The 14,169-nt window shown below is 47.6% G+C and overlaps 1 protein-coding gene across 3 annotated transcripts in view; it reads left to right on the forward strand.

Moving 5' to 3' along the window:
- LOC133130183 (A-kinase anchor protein 13) overlaps positions 1-13,949 on the forward strand; it is a 106,769-nt gene extending 92,820 nt beyond the window's left edge. For all 3 annotated transcript variants that reach the window (XM_061244514.1, XM_061244515.1, XM_061244516.1), the window contains 16 exons: positions 114-260; positions 772-1,022; positions 1,112-1,237; positions 1,670-1,787; positions 2,100-2,351; positions 3,068-3,144; positions 3,926-4,107; positions 4,618-4,700; positions 4,783-4,965; positions 5,134-5,283; positions 5,618-5,688; positions 6,283-6,327; positions 6,707-6,757; positions 8,464-8,901; positions 9,716-10,025; positions 10,750-13,949. In XM_061244514.1, the coding sequence (XP_061100498.1) occupies positions 114-260; positions 772-1,022; positions 1,112-1,237; positions 1,670-1,787; positions 2,100-2,351; positions 3,068-3,144; positions 3,926-4,107; positions 4,618-4,700; positions 4,783-4,965; positions 5,134-5,283; positions 5,618-5,688; positions 6,283-6,327; positions 6,707-6,757; positions 8,464-8,901; positions 9,716-10,025; positions 10,750-10,808 (2,543 nt within the window). In that variant the 3' untranslated portion in view covers positions 10,809-13,949. The remainder of the gene's footprint in view (positions 1-113; positions 261-771; positions 1,023-1,111; positions 1,238-1,669; positions 1,788-2,099; positions 2,352-3,067; positions 3,145-3,925; positions 4,108-4,617; positions 4,701-4,782; positions 4,966-5,133; positions 5,284-5,617; positions 5,689-6,282; positions 6,328-6,706; positions 6,758-8,463; positions 8,902-9,715; positions 10,026-10,749) is intronic.
- Positions 13,950-14,169: the final 220 nt, after the last annotated feature.

A 14,169-nucleotide genomic window follows, 5' to 3' on the forward strand; every position in this document is an offset into this window, starting at 1 on the left:
GCCGTTCCATGATCTGATTTTGTAATAGTGCTTTTTTAAGTGTCATTTATAGCTTAGCAGGGAATGGTGGGAGGTGCTACCAGGACTCCTTTTTCATTTGGTATTTTTCTCAGGCACAGAGATGATGGACAGTCAGCTGATGGGCGAGTTTGAGGCTGATTCCAAGGAGCTGGAGGCGGATTCCTGGAGCCTCACCCAGGACAAAAAGTTCCTAAAGCAACTCAAAAAGGACATCATCAAGAGACAGGATGTCATCTATGGTACAGTCATCAGAGTAATCTCCCCTTTGGTTCGGGAGGTTGGGTTATGTAGGCTTCTCCATAGATATGTAGACATTTTACTCAAATAAAATACAAAATAAAACATGCACAGCGCACAGACTGGCACCGTTGATTCAGCTCATTTCTGCATGGGCTCCCTCTAGTGGACAACTGGTGACAGTATATTTTCAAAGCCTTGCTGTCTCCTATACATTATGGATGGATATTCACCTAATGTAGTAAAGTTGCTGAGACACCTATACAGTCCTTCTTTGTACAAATGTATGAACTGACTTGAGCTGCTCATCTCCTGGATATGCTTGCACAGACACAGAAATAAGGAAATAAGATTGAGTCATGGAGTGTCGAGGTGAGTTAAAGGCCTCACGCCCATTGAATTGCTAGCAGCTTGCACTGAGCATGTGTGGGACTCAGACGAAAGGTCAGACTCTGTAACTGAAAGCCTGCCTCCAGCTGTGGCTGATGAGTTACCCCTCCACTCGCCCCACAGAGCTGATCCAGACGGAGATGCACCATGTACGCACGCTGAAGATCATGGCCGACGTGTACAGCAAGGGGCTCCTGAAGGAGATGCAGCTGGAGGCCAAGACGGTGGAGCAGGTGTTCCCCGTCCTGGATGACCTCCTGGACCTCCACACCAGCTTCTTCAGCCACATGCTGGAGAGGAGGAGGGGGGCCCAGCAGGAGGGGAAGGACGGGGGCTTCGTCATCCGCAAGATAGGCGACGTGCTGCTCACGCAGGTGAGAGTGCGTCCGGGTCATGGGTCGGGGGAGGGCTCGGTTTGTTCCAGCGGTCTGTTCGAGACTGACTTCCGTCCCTGGCCCTCTAGTTCTCAGGCTCCAACGCGGAGCGCATGAAGAAGGTCTACGGAAAATTCTGCAGCCGCCATAACGAGGCAGTCAACGTCTACAAGGACCTGCACACCAGAGACAAGCGCTTCCAGGCTTTCATTAAGGTAACCGTCTTTAACATTACACACAGTAACATAACAGTAACATAATGGCTATTCAGCCATTTTTCTACAAGTACAAGTTGACCTAAAAACTAGATGGTATCTACCGCTGTATCAAGCCTAGGTCTTGAAATCCCCCACGGCTTCTGCTACCACTTCATGATGTGGCAAGCTCTTCCACACAGTGACCACAGTGTATATGGTGAAATGCGTCCTAATTTCTTTGTGGAATTTACATTTTGTTCATTTCTATTTACGTCCCCTCGTTCTACTAACAGAACACAATCTCAACTCTCTTAAATTAGTGCATGTACCTGTACAGCTACAACCCAAAAAGCCAGTACAACGCTCCACAGAAGTAGCCAGTGAAAGGATATAAAGAGACTACATTATGGCAAAGCAAATGTATCAACACAAACTTTGCTTGCCTTACAGAAAAAGATGAGCAGCACTATTGTTCGAAGGCTAGGCATCCCGGAATGTATATTAATGGTGACGCAGCGGATAACCAAGTATCCTGTAATCCTGCAAAGGATCCTGCAGCACACCAAAGGTGAGGATCTTCTGCTTACAGTGTGAGTGTGTGAGTGTTGGGCTCTCAGGTCGACATGGGGAGAGTCGGCCAAAAGGCTGAACCCCCCCCCCCGCTGTCTGAGCAGCTTTAGGGCGTGTCTCTCACTGTGGGGTTGCGGCGTCTGTTCCCTGCATGCACTCTGCTGCTCGTGCCACATTAAACGATAAAACCCTCTCGCAGTTTTTTCAATATTTTTGTCCCAGCAACCCTGCCGCAGTGGAGACGAGAACAGCACCGTCGTCAGAAAGGTAGCTGGTTGGTGAAAGCGCTCTCTCTCTCTCTCTCTCGCAGAGAACGAGGAGGACCACCGGGGCGTGTCGGAGGCTCTGCGGCTGGTGAAGGAGCTGATCACGGCCGTGGACAGCAAGGTGAACGAGCACGAGAAGAAGCGGCGTCTGAAGGAGGTGTACAGCCGCACCGACAGCAAGTCCATCATGCGCATGAAGAGCGGGCAGATGTTCGCGCGCGAGGACCTGGTGCGCGGCCGGAAGCTGCTCCACGACGGCACGCTGCAGCTGAAGAACGCCACGGGCCGGCTGAAGGGTGAAGAACACGCTCTCTTTAACCCTTTCACTCACATACGGCACTCAACTTTATATATGTTCTGCTATACTATTGTTTTGAGATCCTATTAAAACCCGATTGAATGTTCTCAACATTCTCAATTTTCTCAACGGAAGCCAAAACCCCTTCATATTGGGCTTGGGGACTGAAAGGGTTATATTCCATCTTTCTCTCCCTTTTTCAGAGGTGTGGAATATAATCCTCCGTCTCTCAATACCTTTCCTCAGACTCTCTTTCCCTCTCTCCTTCTCTCCCTCATCCACACTTGGGTGCTTTCCTGTCCATTCAGCCTAATCTCTGCCTGTGTCCTCTGAGACACACACTGCCTGTCAGTATGGGTCTTCCTCTGCCTCTATCCCAGTGCTTTTCTCTTAGTGTAACCTGCCTGTCAGTATGGGTCTTCCTCTGCCTCTATCCCAGTGCTTTTCTCTCAGTGTAACCTGAGCCCTTTTCCTCTCCCATTTTCAGTGAAGTCTATTCCCATTTAAATCACCACATCTCACGTCTCACTCCCCCAATAAATGGTTTATTTTCCCATTTATCCCACCTAGAGTACTTTCTTATGATGTTACTTTGTTCTGCAATTTCACAGGTAGACATTTTCACTTGTCACTGTCATTCCCCTCACAATGTCTCTTCCAGGCTGTTTTTCTTCCCACATTTAAGCTAAAACGTTGTTCTTTCTCTCCCGGCAGAGGTCCAGGCTCTACTCCTGTCAGACATATTTGTGTTTCTTCAGGAAAAAGACCAGAAATATGTATTCGCATCACTGGTATGTTGTTGATTATTGATTTCCCAGCTTTGTAACATGTCTTGCATTGGGTGCGGGGAGTGTTGACTAAGCTACCAGTCGCTGCTGACTTTAAGGATATCTTAGTCAAGAGTTGCAACACACATCCTCAGAGCCACCGCTGGCGTGTTGCATAATCTCTCCTGCCACGCAAAGCTTCTGCAGACACTGGCTTTAATAAAGCAGCCAGGCTTTTGGCAGGCTCCAGGCCTTCGATCCTGCAGTTATAAAAGGTAGAGTTTATATTTTTTTCCCATGCATTCTCCCAGCCCGTTTACCGTTTCACAGGCCAGGCCTGGCGACGTTTCCAAACGGCCTCTGGTGCAATGGGCGGGAGGTCGTGAGTCAGCGCAGGGTTGCGTAACTTGTGGATCTGTAAAGAGTAATCAACAGCGGAGACGGCAGACATATTCACAGCAAGATGGCTCTTTATATTGATACCAATAACATCAGCAATGTGTAGACTGGTGCATACAAGGACATTATTAAAAATGCAATATCTCTTTGGTGTTCCTGTTTTAATTTTATTTGTACAGTACCTCTCACAAATGCTGTTAGCTCTTAGCAATTAATCCTGAAAAAGCTGCATTGAACCTCATTGGGATTTACTTAACGAAATGAAGAATGAACAGCATACTCTGGGGATCCTTGGTTGATTGAAACAGTACTGTGGAAGCTAATGACTGAGGTTAGTGCCCACTGAAGGGGCTAGGCTGTGCCCTATCTGGTGCCTCACCCCTCCCTCTGTCTCACTGTGCCCCAGGACCAGCGCTCCACGGTCATCTCCCTGCAGAAGCTGATCGTGCGGGAGGTGGCTAACGAGGAGAAGGGCCTGTTCCTCATCACGGCCGGCATCGCGCAGCCCGAGATGGTGGAGGTGCACGCCAGCTCCAAGGAGGAGCGCAATACCTGGATGCAACTCATACAGGATGCCATGCAGTCCATGTGAGTGGAGGGGAGAGAGGGGTGCAGGGACGACTGCCCAGAGCACCCGAAAGTCCCATACTTATAGCACAGGCAGTTAACAGGATTAACCTGTAGCATGGGAAGGGTAGATAAGTAGCTATATTTTTAGATACAAAGCACGTCATGGACCTTGGTTGTAACTCACACGCACATTCAATCACTCACTCATTTACTCACTCATTTACTCACTCACTATCTCACACACACACTCGCTTACTCACTCATGTTTTTCAGGGTGAAGTTTCTCCACAACGGGGAGCTGTTAGCACTCAAGGTGCATGTCTTTGTTTGATCACGGTCTTGGTTGCAGAAAGAAATGAGATGTAGAGAGCGAGAGAAAGAGAAAGCACGAGAGTACAGTCTTGTTGCTGGTAGAATGAGAGCCCCTGAAACTGAATGAGAGCAGACAGATTGCTCCCCTTGTTGTGGATGTGACTGTATAACGGAATGGACGGTAACGGAATGGATGTGCCGGCGATGATTTCACAGAGATAAGGACGAGGACGAGGGCATTCCCAGCGAGACTGAGGAAGACAAAAGGCTGCTGGAGACCAAAGCCAAGGAGATGAGAGGTGAGGAGGCGATGGGTAGGGTGGGGTCGGGGCCCGGCCTGCACTGGGACGGCAGGGGCTAACGGCATACCCTCCTCCCCAGACCGGCTGCAGAAGAAGGACGAGCAGATCGTGGCGCTCCTGGAGGAGAAGGTGAAGCTGTTCAGGGACATGTGCGACTGTGGGCCAGCGGAGGAGGCTAGCCCCATGTCCCGCACGCTGTTCAGGGCCAGCGCACACGACATGCCCAAGGGCGAGCCCATCATTAAGGACGCGCTGAAGGAGGGTGGGTGGAAGAGACGCTTAAAATACACTCACTGAGCGCCTCGTTAGGTGGACCTGCCTGTCTTTTCAATGTGTGAAATTAGTCTGTATGTGTACTTCGCAGTGGACACGCTGCAGACTCTGGTGAAGGGTAGTTTGTGAAATAAGTCTGTATGTGTGTACTTTGCAGTGGAGACGCTGCAGACGCTGGTGAATGGCAGTTTGGGCGGGGCCATGGGGCAGTTGGAGACGGCCAGCGGAGGGGTGGGGCCCGTATGTCTGCCTCGGAGGGCCGAGACCTTTGGGGGCTTTGACAGCCACCAGATGAACATCTCCAAGAGTGAGTGAGCCGCCCCTTCACCCCCGCGTCACCACAGCCACACAAGTACTAAAATAACTCCAGTCTTACAATCTTATTTCTATTACGTTCTATTACATAGAAAAATAATGCCAATGAGGTGAGACAGTTTGACTCATTTCAAGATTTTCCAATTTCACTTGCAAACCATAACATCAAGAAAGCCATTATCTTCTTGAGAGAAGGAAAAAAAAAGACTCATCGCACGACTAAAACGTTTTTGAAGACTGATGTTTTTGAAGTGCCCTCACTTGCTGCAGACATGGCCCTGAATCCCAATTGCATCGTATGCTAACATCCTTTCCGTTCCTGGCAGACGGGGAGAAAGACGAGGGAGAGGATTCGGCTGACCTCCGGAGGACGGAGTCGGACAGCGTGTTAAAGAAGGTAATGAGCTCAAACCCCAGCGAGAGCGAGCGGAAAACTGAGCGCGCTCAAACGCAGAGCTACGGCTCTACCGTCACCGATCCGAGGGAAACGGTACCGGGGGTACGGGGCGGCCTCTAGCATAGTGGTTAAGGTACATGACTGGGACACGCAAGGTCGGTGGTTCTAATCCCAGTGTAGCCACAATAAGATCCGCACAGCGGTTGGGCCCTTGAGCAAGGCCCTTAACCCTGCATTGCTCCAGGGGAGGATTGTCTCCTGCTTAGTCTAATCAACTGTACGTCGCTCTGGATAAGAGCTTCTGCCAAATGCCAATAATGTAATGTAATGTAATGGTACCCTCTGCACTGGCATCCTGGCGGATTTCCCTCCATTTTGTAGTGAGCTTTCATTTATACCTGCCCTTCCTTAGTACAATTGAGCTGCCTTTGAGCTGCAGGGATTATGTAAAGAAGTTTTAAGCGATGGAATGAAAATGTGCCCGTTACAGACCCCCGGGTGTGTGAGGCCTGTGGTTTAATGGCTGTGATTACTCTGTGCACCAGGTGGGATCACTGATTACCGTCATTCAGCTGTGCTCTTTTCTCCCCTCAGGGCGGGAACGCTAACCTGCTGCTGCTGCTCAAGAGGAACAGCGAGGTAGGGCCTCCGCGCCGAAAACCATGCCAAAACCGTGCCGTAACTGCTCGGGAACCGTGCTGAAACCACATCAAAACCGTGCCGTAACTGCTCGGGAACCGTGCCGAAACCCATGCCAAAACCGGCCCTTCAGCCCCCCTGTGGAATAACGCATGCCTCACTGACCTGGGCCAGGATTGAGCTAAAGCAGCTGTTCCAAACATTCACTACTAGGATAATGTTGCACTGGCCTAAATACCTCTACTGTGTATTTTCCACTTGTCTTCATTTCTGATTTCTTTGAAATGACATGTCAAATGACATGAAATAACATTTATGTTTGCTGAAGTCCAAGATTGAATTTAGTTTTGTAATTATTCTTTTATTTCCTCTCCAACAGCAAGTTCTGCACAGTGTCACCCACCTCCATGACCTGCTGAACACGTTGCAGGTAATGTACAGCACAGGGGCAGCCTGGGAACTGGGCAAACACAGCTGTGTTCATGAGGCGTTCTCTGTATTTTCTGCGTCCAATAAACCTAGTTACACAGAATGCCGTGTATCCAAGCTGAGCACGGCTGAAGTAATGAACCTTGATGCTGGCATGAGTTTGATGCAGTTTCACACAGAGGACCGTGGTTCATTTCCCGATCCAGCCAAAGCCGAGGTTGGCCGGCACACGTGGAGCGGCATAATTGGCCCATCCCTGGTGGGGGGAGGGACTCGGCAGGGGCTGTAGGATCGCCGTATACAGTAGAGCCCTGATTGCACTCGCCTCAGAGTCAGGGTCGCAGGGTCTGAGACGATGCGCTTGTAGAAGACGTGTCGTTCTCTAGATCACTAGCTCTCTCCTGGGCTGCCGGGGGACAGGTCCGTAGTGATGTATCCTCGGCTAACATGGGCAATTGGAATAGATAGGGTACAATTGGCTACAAATTTGGGGAGAAAATTTAAATGACAAAAATAATATAAATTTGAAGAATGATGACGAGAGAGTGTTACAGCTTTTTAAGTTAAAGCCTAATCACAATCTCTCATATTTTCCATATTAATAAATGTCACCAGCACCTGCTTAAAGCCACTTTTGAGTGGGCGGTGTCTTCTGGCACTGTGGGGTAATTTTATGAATCACCTTATTGCTATGCAGATGGTGGGTTTCCTGTTATTTCCAACATCGACAGTCAGGTCGATACCTTTCCATTAACCCTTTTTATGTTTTTTTTAAATGGTGAAACTAGCCATTACAAAATTAAAAGCCGTCATAGTGTGGATTCCTCAAAAGGAAGAAGTGGTGTGTGTGTTGACACAGCAGTGTATGTAACATACAAAGAGAGCAGTGTGTGTGAGGTACAGAAAGCAGTGTGAGGTACAGACAGCAGTGTGTGTGAGGTACAGACAGCAGTGTGTGAGGTACAGAGAGAGCAGTGTGTGTGTAACATACAGAGACAGCGGTGTGTGTGAGGTACAGACAGCAGTATGTGTGAGGTACAGACAGCAGTGTGTGTGAGGTACAGACAGCAGTGTGTGAGGTACAGACAGCGGTGTATGTGAGGTACAGAAAGCAGTGTGAGGTACAGACAGCAGTGTGTGTGAGGTACAGACAGCAGTGTGTGAGGTACAGAGAGAGCAGTGTGTGTGTAACATACAGAGACAGCGGTGTGTGTGAGGTACAGACAGCAGTATGTGTGAGGTACAGACAGCAGTATGTGTGAGGTACAGACAGCAGTGTGTGTGAGGTGCAGACAGCAGTGTGTGAGGTACAGACAGCAGTGTGTGAGGTACAGAGAGAGCAGTGTGTGTAACATACAGAGACAGCGGTGTGTGTGAGGTGCAGCCAGCAGTGTGTGTGAGGTACAGACAGCAGTATGTGAGGTACAGAGAGAGCAGTGTGTGAGGTACAGACAGCAGTATGTGAGGTACAGAGAGAGCAGTGTGTGAGGTACAGAGAGAGCAGTGTGTGTAACATACAGAGACAGCGGTGTGTGTGAGGTACAGAGAGAGCAGTGTGTGTAACATACAGAGACAGCGGTGTGTGTCAGGTACAGAGAGAGCAGTGTGTGTAACATACAGAGGCAGCGGTGTGTGTGAGGTACAGAGAGAGCAGTGTGTGTAACATACAGAGACAGCGGTGTGTGTGACCCTGCGTGCGGTCCCCAGGCGGTGGTGGTGCAGCAGGACAGCTTCATCGAGGACCAGCGGCAGGCCCTGAGCGAGCGCCCCCCATCCCGGCCCCCCTCGCGGCCCAGCTCCCTGATCGAGCAGGAGAAGCAGCGCAGCCTGGAGAAGCAGCGGCAGGAGGCCGCCAACCTGCAGCGGCAACAGGCCGCCCACGCCGAGGAGCGCAGGAGGCGCGAGAGGGAGTGGGAGGCGCGCGAGCACTCGCTGGGAGACAGGGAGGCGCTGCTGGTCACCGAGGAAGAGGAGGCGCACAGGAGGCGCAGGGAGCTGGAGGAGGAGCGGCAGGAGCTGCAGAGCCGGAAGGAGGAGTACCAGAGGGACCTGGAGAGGCTGAGGGACGCACAGAAGAGGCTGGAGAGGGACAGGGAGCAGGTCCGGCGGGAGCTGGAGCGGATGGAGCAGAACAGGCTGACCGAGGTGAGCTCATGGGAATCACAACACACACAGACCCAGGAGAACAACAGCCTCCGTAACTAACTCACTCACTTTCACATAATAGAGGTTTCCTGGGTGATGAAATTGTTTCAGTGAAACTATTTTCTAAAATATATTTTATTTCATTTTAATTGAATTTAATTGAACTGTCCCCTGTGCTAAAAGAAATACTGTATACAGCTTAGGAAAGCCAAAAATGTATGTCCTCATTTGAGAACACAGGTTCTCAGGAGGTTAAATGTGAATTTAATGAAGTTGAGCTTGAGTCTACCATGTGTGGCAGGGCCTGGAGGCCCAGGAGCCTCACCCAGAGAGGCACGGTTGCATTCATCACAGTGTCAGGTTTTTGGGTCTTACAAAGAAATGCCTTCAGCATTTGGTCCTGTAACTGCAGTACTGAAGGTTGTTGTAATTAAGGCTGTTGTAATTGATTGATTAAAGCGGTTGATTAAATTGCCTGACAGCATGCTGTAGGGTTAACTACCTGCTTCATACACCAGTAGCCATCTTTAAAATAAAGCAATCTACAAGCAGAGTAGTAGATGGTAATTTTCTTGGAGAACACTTTTTTTCACGACAAGGGCCAGTTTTGCAAACGTAGATTAAGCCTTGTCCTAGACAAAATTTGATTTTGAATTAATTTGATTTTGATTCTCTGTACAAAACTCAATTTAGACCAGGACTAAGCTTAATGTGTGTCTGTGAAGCCAGCCCTGAATGTGAGCACTGGATTGGCGCTGCAGGCAGTCCTGAGAGACACTGTGTGATGACTCTGTGAAATGGCCGTCTGTTCCAGGAGAAAGGGATGTGCAGGACTCCGTCCACCACCTCAGAGGACTCGTTGCTCTTTCAGAGCAGTAGCTCGTTGGACAGAGACATGGGGGAGTGTGAACTGTCCTCGTCCCCCAGGAAAGACTCACTGATCAGGCTGAACTCAAAGCGCAAAGGGAAGAACTTTGGCCCCTTCACCTCCAGCGCAAGCCAAAAGGCCCAGAGCGGCGAGGCCCAGAACCAGCTGCCCAACCGGCTGATGCAGCTGGCCAAGACCAAGGACAAAAAGGAGAAGAAGAAGAAGAAGGGGAAAGGACAGCAGGCACAGGGGCCAGGTACAAAGCAACACACACACTCTCACACACACACACACACACATGCACACGCACACGCACATGCACGCACACACACGCACTGACCTTCATTCAGCACACACGCGCTCCTACCTTCATTCAGCCTCAGGTACAGTGCAACGCACACACACACACTCCTACCTTCATTCAGCCTCAGGTACAGTGCAACGCACACACACACACTCCTACCTTCATTCAGCCTCAGGTACAGTGCAACGCACACACACACACTCCTACCTTCATTCAGCCTCAGGTACAGTGCAATGCACACACACACACACACTCCTACCTTCATTCAGCCTCAGGTACAGTGCAATGCACACACACACACACACTCCTACCTTCATTCAGCCTCAGGTACAGTGCAATGCACACACACAAACACATTCCTACCTTCATTCAGCCTCAGGTACATTGCAGTACGCACACATTCTACCTTCATTCAGCCTCAGGTACAGTGCAACGCACACACACAACGCACCCAGAACCTCCTCTATTGAGGCAACAGCACTAACCACTGTGCCACCCTGACGCCCAGTACAGTGAATTAGTTTGATTTGTGAAGAATAAGAGTAACTCCGCCTTAGTGACAGAGCCCAAGTGGGAGTTTTTTTTAATGGGAGAAAGAGTCGTCCCGCTGGAAGCCAGGCTGTCATGGTAACGGTCTACAGATGATATCATTAATGCACTCGCTCTCCCCCAACAGAGTCGTCGCACCTTCCTGTCTCAGATCAACCTCTGGACGGAGAGATCTTCTTCTGCTGACCCGCTTCTGTCCTCCGCTACCCCACAAAGCTCCACTGTCCAGAACAAATGCACCAGCTGAATGTAAGGTTGAGCGCGTGTCGCTGTGGAGCCGGCTCCCGGGGCCAGGGAGGGCACGGAGCGGGAGTGAAGCCCCAGTCACCTGACCTCCCGTGGCCCCTGGGAGACCTTGTCACCTGTGGACTCTTCCAACACCACACCGCTCTGGAATGCCTGTGTTATTCCCCCATAAGCTTGCTCTGAAGAGGTTTAAACCAACAAAGACATTTCTGTTCTGTACATTCTGTTCTGCCAAGGTGAACACATCGCCGCACATGGCACGAAACTAGGGTAGAGAAAGAGTACTTACGCTGATCGAAGGATTCTGGGGTTATGCGGTTCATGAAGTAAAACGAAACAATATTGTGAGTAAGGGAGGGTTTACAGAACCCCTTAGCTCATAGCTATAACAGCCAGGACTGTAATGTCATACTGCTGTGTGGAATAATGGGTGAAATGTTTTATTTCACACCATATTGTTTCACAAATGAAGATGCTAACTGTAAGCATGGTATTCGAAGAGTATACACGCTTCCTGAATGCAGTTGTTAGAGTGACCGATCCTTCTGAAAGGCCTGTTCCCTGCCTGTGGCTGTGACTTCATACTTTGCATTTTTCTTACTTCCCAAGAGGAGTTTAAATACAATGTTTTCAGATTATTATTTTTTTTTTTTCACCAGTTAGTTAAAAGTTGGTTCCTCCAAGGGTTAAAGGTCATTGCTCTTTATACTTCTGCTACTGTATGCAGTACAGAGAGAGGCTTTCGCAAAAGGCACATCTCCATTACACGCACACGCACGCACACACACACACACACACACACACACACTCACACAAACAGCTGCAGGGACAGAGACCGAGATGAAGAAAGAGAGACGGAGAGATAGTGAAAGGTAGAATAGAACGTGACAGAGAAAGGCATGTGCTTGATTATTTTGCTGTGCGGTACACAAAGCAACTACACAGGTTAAAGTGAGCTAGAGTTCCATTACAGACATTCGGAGAGAGGCAGGGATACAGACAGCCATGCAGAAAGAGACGGACATACAGACACAGCCAGAGGGACAGGGATTGACAGAGATGCTACACACGGGGGGCTAGTTTAGTCTAAAATGGAGGGCAGTGCCGCACACAGAATGGGAGCCCAGAGGTTCAGATGCCTGTGCTAGTCACGGGAGCCTCAGTTGTGAGTCCTGTACAGAGCAGCGTTCCTAACCCTTCAACCTTGTGTTTTTTTAAGTTTGTGTCTGAAGTTAATTACTTCCTCGTAGCACAATTAACAGTTGAATGTTATATCCATCTGTTGAAAATGATGGAAGTTTGAAAGCAGAGACGGCATTTAGGAACACATGCATGTTTCCCCCTCTCCTTCAGTTAGTATAAAATCTTTCTACTGCAATCATCTCAACACAAATTTAACATGGTTTGATGCTGCAGAGCACTTTAAAAGGACACTCTGTTACAAATGATGCTAATTCTTGCTTTAATATAGACAATCAGCTAATTAGATTTGAGTGTAATAATGATCTTTCTTTTAAAGGGGGGCTGTGAATTGAAATGGAGTAACAGTTATTTTGTATCATGTGAATCTTTTTTTCACAAATATATTTGATCCAAACACACATTTCAATTTGGATTGATTTAGTTTGCCTGGTACTTTGAGCGGTACAATTATTTTTGCCATTGCATTATGTGCAATGCTGAAAGCTAACACTTGGGGGCAGCACAACTCAACACAACTCAACAACAACTAAGGAATAACAATGTTGTGTTTTATTCCAGTTTCAAGGTGAACTATAAACTACTCAAATTATCAAAATTTCAAATGTCTTTTGTGAGGATTTTATTTCAAATGTATCTTTTTCATACTGCTAAATTCTCACTGAACAAAGACAAAAAAGATGGATCAGACCTTGAAATACAGACACCCAGCTGTTTACCCAAATCAGTTTACTGTCCTCAGTCATTAGTGTTCATTCTGAACTAATGGTAACTGTTCATCAAAGAAACATTGACATTAATGCACTTTTCCAAACTGTTCTGTTTTTTTCTGAAATCATAAAGTTTATTTTATGTCCCTGGATTTTGCAGATTCACCTTTTTTTAATTTTTGGGGGGATTTTTACTGTGTTTTACTGCATAATTCTTTGATGGTAAAAGCCCATTTGGCCAGTATTTCAGCTGAGTCATTTGTTCTGTTAAAAGAATGGAATTAAAGCGCAGCGTGTCATGCCCTCAGCCTGAAATGTGGTGCTAACTACAATCCCAGTTGTTTGCCTTGGTTAATGTTCAGTCATTCTGCCTTGTTCGATCCCCCAGAGGGTTCAGTTCTCCCTTCGAATTCCCTCCACTCCCACAGTGACATAACAATCAAAGGGAATCTCTGCATTCTCTCCATGGGGAATACATAGCGCTGTTATTCCTATATGTATTCAGAGATCAGCACATGTACTAGGAAAGAGAACCTGCAAAGTCTTCCTGCATTTGTAACTCAACAAAGAGAAAAGTACAGGTGAAGATTGTCATGATACATTATGACCGGATATGAAACGAAGATAAAATATGTTTTGCCTTAATAACGTGTTGTCCTGGGCCTGCCACCCACATGCCCAATAGCTTTTGAACCCTTAGTCTTAAAGGCCAATCTGTAAAAATATGCCTGAAGAAGAATCTCTTTCACGTGTAAAGATGAGTTTAGCATTTATTTGTCACACAGTTGTATTCTTAAAAATACAATGAAGAAAAAAGCAAATGGACCTTACGTAGCCTTATTCTAATGATGAAATGCACTAGACCATTAGCCAGCTCTTCTCAGGATCTCTCACTAGGTTTTATACCTCTGCTTTCAAAGTAAAGAATTTGTTTGTACTATGGGTACAGTTTTATTTTCTTGCTGATTTCTGTATAAAAAAGGGCAAAACAACTATTATGTAAATATCATTCATGTAAAAATTTGAATTGTAAAAGTATTAATTTTTTTGTGATTCGTTTCAGCTTTTTATATAATGAGGCGTTATTTATCTGTGCTCTCCCCGTTGTGGAGGTATAAAATGTAAAGTCATTTTTCCCCCCCTCATAATAAATAACTATTATTGAAAGTCAGTGATGTATTGCAGTCATTTGTTGCTACCCTTAACAGCCGCTGGAAATGTCACACCCACACCAGGGAAATCATGCCTGATTATTTCATATTAATTTAGCAGATACTTTTACTCAGCAATTCACAATGTCATTAGGGCATGACGTGTAAATATTCATATTGTAAGTGGCAAACATCACCTTTGCAAGTGGTACAGATCAGAATAAGCAATATAGTTTATGT

This window comes from Conger conger, chromosome 6, assembly GCF_963514075.1.
Source record: "Conger conger chromosome 6, fConCon1.1, whole genome shotgun sequence".
Lineage (NCBI taxonomy): Eukaryota > Metazoa > Chordata > Actinopteri > Anguilliformes > Congridae > Conger > Conger conger.